Genomic DNA, 14439 nt, shown 5'->3' with positions numbered 1-14439 from the left:
GGCGCCCCTTTAAACTGATTTCTTAGCCACAGTTGCCTCTTTGTAAAGTAAAAATATGGCATTATTTTTTATTTTTTGCATTTCTGAGCTTTCTTGTGGATTTTAATTTCCATTTATTTAACCACTGAAGTTGAGCATCTTTTCATGTGATTGGCCATATTTTACTCTTATTACCAGAAAAAAAGATGTTATTAAAAATTAAACCCAGAGGGTTGGGTGAGAACCTTGCTCAGCCTGGGACTGGCTGAGGTGAATGCAGGGAGTGACTCCATGTAAGGGGCACCAAGTGTGCAGGGGCTGGAGTGAAAGGGGAGGTGGTTTGTGTAGTTGTCAGATTGGTTACTCACAGAAGTATTGAGCAAATAAGTGAAATATTGAGGATTATGAGAGCCAAGTTTCTCACTTTTGGAGGAAGGAGGTATGTATGCAGACTAGAATAATCCCAGTGGAGTTGGACTGGAATTGGGAGACATCAATGTGAACTCATGAACTTTAGTGTATATCTAGAATGCTGGATGTAGAAATATAGACATATATGTACTGTCCACTGGTAGGGACTAGAAGCAATACCCCCAAAACAAAGAATATCCATATAGTGCCCAGACTTGATTTCCAAATCCATTCTCCACTAAAAAGAACTGAAGCCATCTAGACAAATGACTGATTCCAGGACTGGGGTGGGGAAGTATAAGATGAAGCTTGAATATCTTGTAGTATCAGAAAATATGGAAGTGCTGAAAGAAAGATAGAAACATGTCAAAAGGACATAGGATCCAGCTTGAAGGAGCTACCACTGGCTCAGCTGGGACAATTTAACCACCACAAGAAATCATAGTAATAATGGATTATAATCCATAGAATAAAATATGAATCTATGTGTAGTCCACACTAATAGATCTATGATGAATGAGTGAATTAGTAATTAAATAAGTGGGGAAAAAAGGAAAGCTCTACTTTATAGTAGAAAGCAAATTATAAATGAAAAAGAATGATGAAATTATAAAATCACCTTTTGGCAATTGTAGTAGGAATAACTGGCTCAGACAGAAATCAACAAATGCTGAAACTAAATGATGCAAGTTGTATGAGGAATAGGATATTTATAGTCTCAATGTAGCTCTCCACAGAATACTAACTTTGCCATGGACAAACCTGGTAGACACCATTTTAACCAACTGATTATAATAAAAAAGATGGACAAACCAAGTGTCGGCAGTATTGGCAAGGAAGTGGAGAAAATAAGAACCTGTATACACCACTGCTGAGAACGTAAAATGGTGCAGCCACTTGGAAAACAGGTGGCGGTCTTAAAATGCTAAACATAGAGTTACTATATCCTTGCAATTTTTCTGAAGGTGTGAAATTACTTCAAAGTGAAAAGTAAATTAGAAAAAAATGTATCCACAAAGAGACGTGTTCAAGAAAAAGAAACCTTTACGGGGTACCCGGGTGGCTCAATTGGTTAAGCATCCAACTCTTGATCGCGGTTCAGGTCATGATTTCATGGTTTGTGGGACCAAGTCCAGCACTGGGCTCTGCATGGACAGTGCAGAGCCTGCTTGGGATTCTCTCTCTCCCTCTCTCTGTCCTTCCCCAATTGCACTGTCTCTCTCTCTCTCAAAGTAAATAAATAAAATTTTAAAAAAGAAAAAAGAAAAAGAAACCTTTACTTTGCAAGGCTATTGTGAAGACTGTGCCTGGCACCGAATATACGCTCGGTAGCTGATGCCACTGACAGCTTTCCAGATCTCAGAAAGAGGCACTTCTCACAGTTAGTCACAAGGGGGCATCTGAAAGCCAGGAAACAAGATGGAGCTTCCCTGGGCCATCACAGCTGCAGAAGGGAGTTGTCCATCCTTCCTTACCCAGAATGCACTCTTCAACCCAAAAGGGAAAAAAAAAAAAAAAAAAAAGCTTTGTCTGCTGCATACTGGGGATATTCCATTCAGAGAAGACAAGGCTTTTGGCACCTGAGAGCTGGCCTCTGCTCTTTCTGTTTGAATCTGGATTTTAGGGCAGCTATCAAGGATCGCTGCATCCATCACAACCAGGATATCAACTCTGGAGACCTATGAAAAGGGGCTTATGGATGTGATGGCAGTGGAAAAGAGTGAATCTTGGAACAGGAACTCAGACACACCTGCTATGTGAACTCAGCCATATCCTCCCTCATCCTGTCTTCTTCATCTGACTTCTTAGAGGTTCCCTTTGAACTTCTTTGGATCCAATGTTTCTGAGCTCCGGAACAGGTCCCTTTGGGTCTACCTGACCTTATCACAAATCACTCCTTAAATGAAACTGGTCTAGTCCCAGAGGTCTTGTGACCATGTGGTATAGAAGGAGCACAGGCCTTGGAGACAGACCAAGCAAGGTCCAAAACAAGGGTTTGGTACTTAATTTTTCTTTATTTCTTTTTTTAAAATGTTTGTTTATTTTTGAGAGAGAGAGACAGAATGTGAGTGAGGAAGGGGCAGAGAGAGAGAGGGAGACAAAGAATCCAAAGCAGGCTCCAAGCTTCAAGCTGTCAGCACAGAGCCCAACGCAGGGCTTGAATTCAAGAACTGTGAGATCATGACCTGAGCTGAAGTTGGACACTTAACTGACTGAGCCACCCAGGTGCCCCAGTACTTAATTTCTTGACTCTCAGTTTCCTTGTCTATAAAAAAAACAAACAAACAATACCATTTCCTTTTTAAGAGTGTTATGAGGATTAAATATATAAATATAGTCCCCAAAATAGAGTAGATACCCAATTATACTCAACAAATAACAGTATTTTATCTTCACAATTTAGGCATACACAACAGGTAGAAAAAAATGGATTTAAAGATAAAACATGTTCAAGTTCCTGTTCTCTATGACTCTTGGCAAATCAATTCATCGGAGTCTCACTACCTTCATGTCATAGTGAAGTTATAAAGATTACATGCTGTGAGCCATACTATTATTCCAGCCAGGAATTGGCTTTTTCCCCTTAAATAAATCCAGATCTTAGCCTACACTGCCCAGCTCAAGTGTCTCTCTTTTTTTTTTTTTAATTTTTTTTAACATTTATTGATTTTTGAGACAGAGAGAGACAGAGCATGAATGGGGGAGGGTCAGAGAGAGGGAGACACAGAATCGGAAACAGGCTCCAGGCTCCGAGCTGTCAGCACAGAGCCCGACGCGGGGCTCGAATTCACGGACCGCGAGATTATGACCTGAGCCAAAGTCGGCCGCTTAACCGACTGAGCCACCCAGGCACCCCAAGTGTCTAATTTCTAAAGCGTAAATGATAAGGTATTCATACTCTGGAAAGTGTTAAAAAGTACAAAGGTCTAAATGTACTAAGTTAAAAAGAACTCAGAGATTCTAAGTGAAAATAAAACATGGAATATATACATTATGACTCCATTTTTATATTTAGGAAAAAAATAAAAAGAGGTGACCATGTTATACCCTTGCTTAAAACTTTTCCATGGGCTTCTCGTGAACCAAATGAAATTAAAGCTTCTTACCTGGCACTCAAGCCCTTTCAATCTGGGTCCTGTCAACCTCTGCAGCCTCATCTCCTAAAGACCAGCCTCACCATCCTATGAGCACCATGTTCCAGCTATGCCTAAAGTGCCCTTCACTATCTCTTCCTCTACGTTCCAAACTTTTTTTTTTTTTTTTAATTTTTTTTTCAACGTTTTTTATTTATTTTTGGGACAGAGAGAGACAGAGCATGAACGGGGGAGGGGCAGAGAGAGAGGGAGACACAGAATCGGAAACAGGATCCAGGCTCCGAGCCATCAGCCCAGAGCCTGACGCGGGGCTCGAACTCACGGACCGCGAGATCGTGACCTGGCTGAAGTCGGACGCTTAACCGACTGCGCCACCCAGGCGCCCCTACGTTCCAAACTTTAGCATGCATCAGAATCACCTGGCTGGCTCTACCCACAGAATTTCTGATTTAGGGCCGAGGTGGGGCTTAGGAATTTCTATTTCTAACATACTTCCAGATGATACGGATGCAGCTGTTCCAGGGACCACACTTGGACAGCCACTGCCTTTACAATGATAGGATTCAACTTTTATCACCTGTATTTGGGATGATCAACCATGTCAGTTTGCCTAGGACTGAAAGTCACATGTAGCAGAAAATCCCTGCCCAAACTGAGACAGTTTCCCTACCTGTGTAAGAATCTTTCCCAGATTGCTGCTTATAGGATATTTACTGCTAACAAGCAGTCTTTCTCTATGGCCAGGTCCACAGGAAGTGCCCAAGACAGGTACTCAATCAACTTGAATGACTCTCTACTGGAGAAAGAATATTTAACCAAGTTTTTCAAATTCAGACTCCTTCAAACACATTCTCTTTATTTCCTTCAGAGAACAGGCTTTAGTCCTCTGGTCACTGTAAACAATTAACACAAATGGTGTTAAGAGCAAACTGTAAGCATCCATACCCTTGCCCTGTGTTGTTGGGGGTGAGTTTATATATGGAGCATATGTGAGCTTCTTACTTAGTTCACAGTTGGTTTTATCATGGAATGATATTCCATATTCCATGGGCCAATGTAGCTGACTTTCTGTGACTTCCCAAGGGTGCCCAAGACAATAAAGGTCCATGGTCCTTGAGAAGGACTAATGATTATTCTCTTTGTCAACTAGGGCCAATCGTTTTCATTAACTGGGACTCCTCTTTCCAAGGAGTCAGAGGTCAGAGAGCTGATAGCGTCGCACAAGACCATCTCGACAGCATGTGTAGATCTGCTTCTCCCATGTGGCTACCTGGAACACAAGAGTTCACAGCTCAGAAGAAGCCTGGGATTCTTCCATTTCAAAAACAAAGAACCCTGGGGCACCTGGGTGGCTCAGTCGGTTGAGCATCCGACCTCGGCTCGGGTCATGATCTCGCAGTTCGTGAGTTTGAGCCCTGCGTCGGGCTCTGTGCTAACAGCTCAAAACCTGGGGCCTGCTTCGGATTCTGTGTCTCCCTCTCTCTGACCCTTCCACGCTCGTGCTCTGTCTCTCTCAAAGATAAATAAACGTTAAAAAAAAATTTTTTTTTTAAACTTATTAAAAAATAAAGAGCCCTGTCATTGACCCCCTTTAGTACAAGTGAGTCTAAGAAACTCTACCAACTCCAAAGACAAGAGGAGAATTATATCCATGATAGGTATTTTAAAAATAGCTGGTGAAGGTTCAGGGTACTTATGACTACAGAACAGAGAAATGAATTATCCAAGTAGAGAGCAAACCTATTAGTGTGGTACATATTTGAGGGCAGAGGGTCTGTACCTGGGAAAGGAGATGATCCATAGGTGGGCCAGGGTATCCCTGAACCTTGTACAACTATATTCAAAGAAGTTCTCAATATGTGTCTGAGGAGGAGTGAGGCACTGCTGGGGCTGTGCAGTGGTACTGGGGGCTATGGTGAGTACCGCTCAGGCTGTGCAGCTCCCAGTGGGGAGGCTCGGCTGCCCCTGCCACCTCGCTTGGTGTGCGCATGGTGCCAGTAGGCTGCCGGCACCACGGATGGGCCAGTGCAGCATCATCTCCTCCAAGATTTCGGAGCTGCTCATCCTCCTCCAGGACTGGTGTTTCTCAGCCTCATCTTCAGGCGGAGCTGGCATTTTGCGCTATGTGGAAGCCCATGTCTTCATCACTTATGATGACTCTGACCACTACTTTGCAGATGTATATCCTCTCTTCCCTGCTGCAGTGATCACAGCTGTGGAGCCCGACTTTTCATTTTTGGGCTGATTGGCTGCTGTGCCACAATCTAGGAAAGCTGCTGCAGACTTGCCATGTCTGTCATCATCCTACTCTTGGTTTTTGTCATAGCAGTTGTAGCAGTTTCGGGATACGATTACAGAGCTAAGGTGGAAAGTGAGGTTGATCACAGCATTCAGTGGAACCCTACAATGGAACCAACCAATCATACTGGAGAAATAGAGACTGGTACAAATAAACCAAAAGACAGCCAGCAGCTATAACGGCAGGTTGGCCCACTCCTCCAACCTCCATGCTGAGGGATGTGAGGCTCCTGCTGTGAAAAAGCTGCAAGAAATCATGGTGCATGTTATCTGAGCAGTGCTGGCACTTCCAGCGATTCACCTGTTAGGCAGGCTGTGTGCACGCATCATATTGTGCAGGAGTAGAGATCTGGCTTATGAGGTCCTCGTCACTGGTGGAATTATGCACAGCAGAAATCGCAAGCCTGAGCTTTTAGTCTTATTTTTCAGATTTGGAAGGTGAATCAAGCAGGTCTACTGCTGTTGGCCTCCTGTGTTCATTTAGTTAAACCACACGTAACACAGGTGTTGGGACACAGAAGCTTGGTTCTTCGTATGCCGACCTATGACTTTCTTTTCCCTTGTTCTATCTGACTCTCCACGTTCTTACATTTAAGGTTTTAAAAAATTTGTTTATCTTGAGAGAGAGAGAGAGCATGTTGGCACACGTGCCTGTAAGCAGGGGAGGGGCAGAGAGAGAGAGGAGAGAGAGAATCCCAAGCAGACTCTGAGCTGACAGCATGGAGCCCCAAGTGGGGCTCAATCCCACAAACAATGAGATCATGACCTGAGCTGAAATCAAGAGTTGGATGATTGGGGTGCCTGGGTGGCTCAGTTGGTTAAGCATCCAAATTTGGCTCAGGTCATGATCTCAGGTTTGTGAGCCTGAGCCCCGCATTAGGTGAGCTGGAGCCCCACTTCAGGCTCTGCACTCTCACTCTCTCTCTCTCTCTCTCTGCCCCCTCATGGGTTCTCTCTCTCTTCCTCTACCTCTGCCCCTTGCTCACTCACGGTCTCTCGCTCAAAAATAACAAAATATATAAAATAAAATAGACACTTAACTGTCTGAGCCACCCAGGTGCCCCCCACATCCCTAAGTTTTTAAGTACAACACTGAAGGTTCTAATTTCAGAATCATTTGTGAGCTGAACAGTATGGGAAAATTAAAGGAGGACCTGGGCCTTATGTATTTTTTAGAAAGAAAGAGAATGTGAGTGGGAGAGGGGCAGAGGGGAAGAGAGAGAATCTTAAGCAAGCTCCACACTCTGCATGGAGCCCGATGCAGGGCTCAATCCCACGACCTGAGCCAAAATCAAGAGTCAGATGTTCAACTGACTAAGCCACCCAGGTGCCCCCAGCGTCCTTTTAAAACAACATATATTGTAGTCCAATAAAACAGCAACTGTACAAAATGGCTAAACTAGATTTTAGAATCATACAGTGTGTATCTTGGTTCATCTTCAAAATCAGACTAAGCTTTGAAACCAGTGTTTATTAATGAAAACTGGCCTTATAGGAGGAGCATAACATATGTGCTCTTTTAAAACAACGTGTGTGTCTTTTTTGTTGTATAACTGAGTCCACTCATCATAAATCTAAACTCATTAGGATTAATGTACCCATGCAGACTAGCAAAATAGTTCGTAGATGGGATCTCAGTTGTAAATAGAAAAATATAATCCAAGATGTATCACCCTTCAAAAAAAAAAGAAGCCTGAAACTCAAAGGTCAAGAACCACTAATTTAGTGGAAATAGCAAGAATTCTGGAGGGAACTTAATCTCAGATTTGCAGATCCATAGCTACAGGACCTAAGGCAACTTTTCAACTACTCTGAATCTCACTTTTCTCACTTGTATGGTATGTTAAATCACAATATAGAACACTACATAGAAATTTTTAAATATGAAGCAGATCTAGGGGCGCTTGGGAGGCCCAGCTGGCCAAATGTCCAACTTCAGCCCAGGTCATGATCTTACATTTCATGAGTTTGAGCCCCACATTGGGCTCTGTGCTGACAGCTCAGAGCCCGGAGCCTGCTTTGGATTCTGTGTCTCCCTCTCTCTCCGCCCCCATTCTGCTCATGCTCTGTTTCTCTCTCAAAAATAAATAATAAAACATTAAAAAAAAAAAATGAAGTGGATCTATACGCACTTATCTGAAAAGAGCTCCAAGATGTTAAGTAAAAAAAAAAGTTACAGAACAATACATATAGAATGATCCCAATTATGTACAAACTAAAAATAAAACTGTATTATTTACATAAATACATAAACACAAGATGTAAGTGCAGATTGTCCAAAAATAGTCTGAAAGATACATGCCGAACTATTAATGCTACTTACTTCTGGAAAGAAGAGCGAAAACTAAAACGTTCTTATAAGGGACTTTTAAGTCTGTATAATTTTGTACTGTTTGAACTTTTACAGGTATGTATTAACTGTATAAAAACAAGAGAAATCATAATACCTATACTTTAAGAATAATAGCAACAAAACAAGATGATACACGTAAAACATCCAAACATCCAGCAGAATGTCTGGTCAATAGATATTTCCCCTTTTGTTTTTCTCTTTCCGCTCTAATCAAATGAGTGAACTTTATTATTTCTTTAAAAAACAATTTTTTTAACGTTTATTTATTATTGAGAAACAGAGAGAGACAGAGCATGAGCATGGGAGGGGCAGAGAGAGGAGGAAACACAGAATCCAAAGCAGGCTCCAGGCTCTGAGCTGTCAGCACAGAGCCCGACATGGGGCTCCAACTCACAAAATGCAACATCATGACCTTAGCCGAAGTCAGACACTTAACCAACTGAGTCGCCCAGGTGCCCCTCAAATGAGTGAACTTTAAATAATAATAATGACAGTTAATATTTATAGATGTAAAACCACTTCTGACTCAAAACTCTTTCTGTGTTCTATCTCACCCCTAAGTATTTTATCATCCTGAATGCCCACCAAGTAGCTGGATTCAATCCCCTCACAAGCCTTAGATCCCAAGTGAGAATCACCCAGGCCTGTACCTTGTACACAGGGTCACAGTCAGCCCCAGTGAGCTCAATGAGATAGTCTAGGTCTTGCTGGACAATGAAACAGCTTCCATCACCTAAAAGGCAAAAGAAAAAATCAGATAACTGAAGAGAAAGCTGCATGCAAAGGAGTTTAAGCTCCAGTATTTTAGTTTATTTCTGTACATCACTAGCCGAAAGAAGATTGTCCCAAGACTGAGAATGGCAAATAGATCTCATTATATGGGTCAAATATGAGGACCTACAGTGGTTGCCTAGAATGCTGAGCTAGAGGATTTGAAGGCCAAGTGCAAGCTCAGTGGGAAAAAGGGCCGTCTTTGATTAGCAATACCTGCCAAAGGCACAGAGCAAGCAACTGCAGGGTTATATGTCTGATTACAAACTTATCCTAGACAAGGATTTTTTAACAGAGAATTTGTCTACACAAATATTTTAAGAAAAATCTGTGCTCCCAAATTATTCTTCAATCTATAAATTTGACCACATAAAACTAGGCAAAGGAGCAAAGTTGTTATAACAAGAAAATAAAAGCATATCTAATTTTTAAACTTAATTTTCTCAAAAGAATGTGGACAAATGAGACTTGAGATGATCTATAAACTGCTGAATGAGGTCATTTTTGTTGTTGTTTTTTTTTTTTTTACTTAATATAAAAATAGTACATGCTAATTGAAGAAAACTTTAAAAATGAAACAGAAGTAAAAAAAAAAATCACCCATAATCTACCAAAGATAATCATTGCTAATATTTTAATGTTATTTTCCAATCTTTTCTGTGAAAATTTTTATTTTACATGGTTGAGAGCATATTGCATAAAAGAATACCTTTATGCATGAAGTTTTTCTGAGCCACACTGTGACTTTGTATAGAACCCGGGAAAAATTTTTTTTGATTTAATTAACCTTTTCAAGCTTTTTAAAATTTGAAAAACTGCTGTCCAAAACTATCTGTTAATCAATTTTATTTTAAGTTATTTGTTAATCAATCTATATCCCAACCAACAGCATACAGGAGACTGTATCCTTTCTTATGTTATTATTATAAATCATCTTTTTAATAAAAGAATTATCTTTTAGAGATAAATATTGACAGGTGAAATAATACAATGTCTGTGATATGTTTCAAAATATATTAAGGGTTGGAGATTGTATGGGAATGGGCAAAACAAGATGAAACAGGAATAGCCATAAATTGGTAATAGTTGAAGCTGGATAATCAGGTTCATTATTCTATTCCCTCTACCTTAGTATCTGTTTGACAATTTCTATAATAAAAATTGTTTAATCTGGCAGGAGATTCTAATAACTTTCTTTTATTAGCCTTAGTTTTGTCATCTGAAAACAGAGTTATATTATGATGAATAAGGTATAGTCATTACTCTCAAGGAACCTGGACTAGAGGGGGATATAGACAATTATAATGTAGAGTGATAAACACTATATGATAAACAAAGTATGCCAAAGAATGGTGGAGGACCATGCCCCTAACCCTGCCATAGACCAGGCATTTAAACCTATATTTATTTATTAAAAAAATTTTTTTAATGTTTATTCATTTTTGAGACACAGACAAAAAGACAGAGCATGAGCAGGGGAAGGGCAGAGACAGAGGGAGACACAGAATCTGAAGCAGGCTCCAGGCTCTGAGCTGTTAGCACAGAGTTCGATATGGGGCTTGAACCCACAAACTGTGAGATCATGACCTGAGCCGAAATTGGACACTTAACCGACCAAGTCACCCAAGTGCCCTATTTATTTATTTTTTAAATGTTTATTTATTTTGGGAGAGAGAGAGAGAGTATGCATGAGTGGGGTAAGGGCAGAGAGAGAGAGAGAATCCCAAGCAGGCTCCATGCTGTCAGCGCAGAGCCCAATGTGGGGCTGGATCCCACAAACCATGGTATCTTGACCTGAGCCAAAATCGAGAGTCAGGCATTCAACTGAGGGAGCCACCCAAGTGCCCCTAAATCCATGTTTAAATGAACTACAGGAAACTCTCTCATCTGGCTACTGGACCCACCTTGACTAGCAATGAATCCATCTCTGAAACTTAGCAGGGACAGAACCGGTGCTCCTGACCTGTGGATGACTTGTACTGGAACCCTAGGATTCAAAAAAAGGGGCGATTGCACTTTCTTTCTTCAAAAGCAATGCTTGACAGTATTCAACATATAGTACTAACCATACAAAAGCAAACAGGACAAATGTGGACAGAGATTAAACATTCACACAGTTTCTTTCTTGGTAAGATCCTTAAAGGTCATCCATGCAAAACTGCCTTGAAGCGAATCTAAATATGTCACTAACTAAACAAGTCATTGAGCCAAATGAACTAAGCCACCACCAATAACTCCAGTTTTTAGGGGAGCCCTGATAAGAGTTTAAGACAACAATGTTAACAACATGTTAATTATTTTGCTTATAGACAGAATTAAGACAATTGCAAAATATTAAAAATGTCAGGACTCTTTAAAATGAAAGACAAAGGTGAGAATCAATTTAATATATATGTAAGGCTGATTTTCTAATAATGATCAGAGATTCCCTATCTCCACAGGGCAAAAACAAGTAAAAAAGTAAAGTAAATTATGGGAGAAAAGGTATAAGGTGATCACTCCTTCGTTGGAATTTCTTCACTACTCTTGGAATAAAGTCCAAACTCCTCTGGATGGCTTGCAAGTTCTTTCTAAACAAACTCCTGCTTTCCTGTCTGGCATCACTCCTCCCTCCTACCCAGTCTGTATCATACATATTTGTCATATTTTAGAGATCCCTAAAAGTGCCATACGTGTCTTCACTCTGCTCTATATGTTATTCTATCAAGGCAGGCCCCTTCTTCTTTATTTGTTAACTTCCTACTGGACAAAATCCAATAAAATCCTCATTTCCTTGGAGAAGAGGTGCTTTCTCAAATTCCTGTGTAGAGCACTGATCACACCTGCATCGCAACAGTCTTTTACCTGCCCATTTTTACTGTCAGACTCCAACTGCCTCAAAGGCAGAGTCTGTATCTTTTATTTCTGTTTTTCAGTGCCCACAAAAGCCATTCATTTAATGTCAACTGAACAAAGAAAAGAAATGAAAGGAAGAAAGGACAGAAATTGGAGAAACTGTTAAATCCTGGGGCAGAGGGGTTGCTTGATTTTCTCTGGGTATCTGTAAGACCAGAATAAGGCCTGTTTCAGACGGGTTATGATCCAAGCTAAACAAAGAAACACAGCTGGCTTGCATGAACTAAAAATGATCAATCTTAGGCCAACCCAGATTTAATACCACTGAGAAAAATACTGAGCTCCTTAAAATTACAAGTTCTACACAATCATTTAAGTGAAATGTTAGTTCATTATTTAAGCTTAGATTCCACAGTAATCACTACAATAGAACAATCATGACAGCATGAATCAAATTACCTTTTAATATGATTCCAGGAATAATAAGAACAATCAGACAACTCAAACCGGAAAACCTTTATAAATGGAAAAATACACCCTTGATTCAACAGTCATCTCCATGCTATCCTAAATCAATGTTAAAGCTAATAAAAATTTCCACTCTGTAAGAAGACCTGCATCATGCAAATGAGTGGTGACTCACCTCGGACTCCTCACGTCCAGCTGATAAATGTTTCCATCTTGTGTCCCAGCCAATAACAAGAAGCCAGAGAGAAAAGTGCAGCAGTTGAAGGCATCTGAGCCAACAAAGAGGAACACCTGGGAACAAGCAGGAGCCAAAACTGCTGTTTAAAGATTAATTTGTTTTCAGGAATAAACACCCACCAAAAAAAGAAAATTCTCCTATTTTTAGAGAAATTTTCTTTCTTCTCCCTTTTAACATTCTCGATCTAAATTCACCAACAATGGAGGAGGAACAACTCTCGTGATTTCAGGAACCTGAGGCTCCCTGAGTACTTCAGCAGTTTATGTAATACCATACCCTAAGGTGGCAGTTTTCAAACTATTACCCCTCAATACATTGACTCATAGGATCCTCAATACCCCAAATCCTTCTTCTCCTGCTTTTCATTAGAACCTTCCATTTGAGAAACACTTGAAATTCACACATTTAAATTTTGCTTCGTGACACTTCTAACAACCTTTTGAAGGGAGACACTATGTAGGAAAAGAAACAAGCTTAAATGAAGTGGCAACTTAAAGAATTACAGGGGCACGCGGGTGGCTCAGTTGGTTGGGTGTCCGATTCTTGGTTTTGGCTCAGGTCATGGTCTCACATTTGTGGGATCGAGCCCCGTGTTGGGCTCAGCACTGGGCATGGAGACTGCTTGAGATTCTCTCTCTCCCTATCTGCCCCTCCCCTGCTCACTCACTCACTCACTCTCTCTCTCAAAAAAATGCTAAAAAATAAAAATAAAAAATAAAAAAATTATAATTCTCCCCATGTGCCTGAAAAAAGAAATTAAAAGATTTTTATGTATTCTGTACTATTAGTTCAATGTGATCATTTCTCCTTCAAATGTTCTAAAAAGGAAAGAAAGAAACAAACCCAGCCAAGCAAACAAAACCTGTGATTTCTCATTGGAAGGAAAAGTCAACATGGAAATTCAGAGTGTAAAAGCAATATGATAAAAAAGAGTGATGTTCCTGGAACGTCATTTCGGAAAATGGAAACATCACTAGCACAATGAAGTAATGAGAAGAAATGAAATACAAAACCTGGGGGTGTCTGGGTGGCTCAGTCAGTTAGGTGTCTGACTTTGGCTCAGGTCTTGATCTCATGGTTCTTGAGTTCGAGCCCTGCATTAGGCTCTGTACCAACAGCTCTGAGCCTGGAGACCGCTTCTCTCTCTCTGCGACCCCCCCCCACAACCCCGCCACGCTCTGTTTCTTTTTCTCAAAAATAAATAAACATTAAAAAAAAAACAAAAAACAAACCTGTGGCCAAACCAAATCATTAAAGTTGTTTGGGTGATGTTGATAGGAACTGGAAAGAAACTTTAAAAGTTGAATCCCAGGGAACTCAGAGCTTAATGAAGAGCAGTCTTGCCCAGCAAAACCTCAGAGCCTGAAGGAAGAAAACTAAACTAATTCTTCCATGAAAGACATTCTGGCCATTAATTGATCAAAAGCCCTGAACGTATGAGTCCTTTACTCAGAATTTCTTCACATTACTTTGGACACAGAAGGGAATCTACACAACCTCATCATTTTATATATAGCATACTAAGGCCCAGAGAGAAAGTGACTAAACAAAGCTCACAATGCAGTAGAGCATTTAATCTAGGGTTATCACATAACCCTAGAAGGTGAGTACTACTATGCCTAGTTTGGTGACAAGGAACTAGTTTGGTGACAAGGAAACTGAGGCTCAGTTAAGTAACCTGTTCAATGTCACAGCCATTGTGGAGGAGCTACGATGTGAATGTTGCCCTTAACCCAAAACCTCTGTTCTTAATCATTACACTTTACTGTTCCTTACTCCTGCAGCTTCCTCAAAAGGTGAACACAGGGAGCAAACAGAAATGTTTCCAAAACAGCCTTTCAAAAATCAGAGTGACCCAGGTTGCGCCAGAGTTCAAAAGTCTTAGAGGAACCACTTGCCGGCTGCCTGCTCTGCAGTCCCAAGCACTGAAGTTTCTTATCTTCCCGTGCCAACAGCAGCATTTTCGACTCTGTTCCAACCTCCCGTTCACC

The 14439-nt window shown here is 40.7% G+C and overlaps 1 protein-coding gene and 1 pseudogene across 2 annotated transcripts in view; one reads left to right on the top strand and one right to left on the bottom strand.

The window, feature by feature from the left end:
• Nucleotides 1-4660: 4660 nt before the first annotated feature.
• The window catches only part of PAAF1 (proteasomal ATPase associated factor 1), a 32900-nt gene continuing 23121 nt past the window's right edge, over nt 4661-14439 (bottom strand). The window contains exons 8-12 of one of the 2 annotated variants that reach the window (XM_049652110.1): nt 14347-14438; nt 12386-12501; nt 10812-10894; nt 8787-8869; nt 4661-4755 (exon numbers count right to left, since the gene is read on the bottom strand). In XM_049652110.1, the coding sequence (XP_049508067.1) occupies nt 4678-4755; nt 8787-8869; nt 10812-10894; nt 12386-12501; nt 14347-14438 (452 nt within the window). In that variant the 3' untranslated portion in view covers nt 4661-4677. Of the gene's footprint in view, nt 4756-8786; nt 8870-10811; nt 10895-12201; nt 12258-12385; nt 12502-14346; nt 14439 lie in introns of those variants that run through there. The other variant, XM_049652113.1, reaches the window with a different exon arrangement.
• LOC125910984 (tetraspanin-3-like) lies at nt 5503-6549 on the top strand (annotated as a pseudogene).

The sequence above is a fragment of the Panthera uncia genome, chromosome D1, assembly GCF_023721935.1.
Source record: "Panthera uncia isolate 11264 chromosome D1, Puncia_PCG_1.0, whole genome shotgun sequence".
NCBI lineage: Eukaryota > Metazoa > Chordata > Mammalia > Carnivora > Felidae > Panthera > Panthera uncia.
This window is presented reverse-complemented; position numbering and strand designations above follow the sequence as displayed.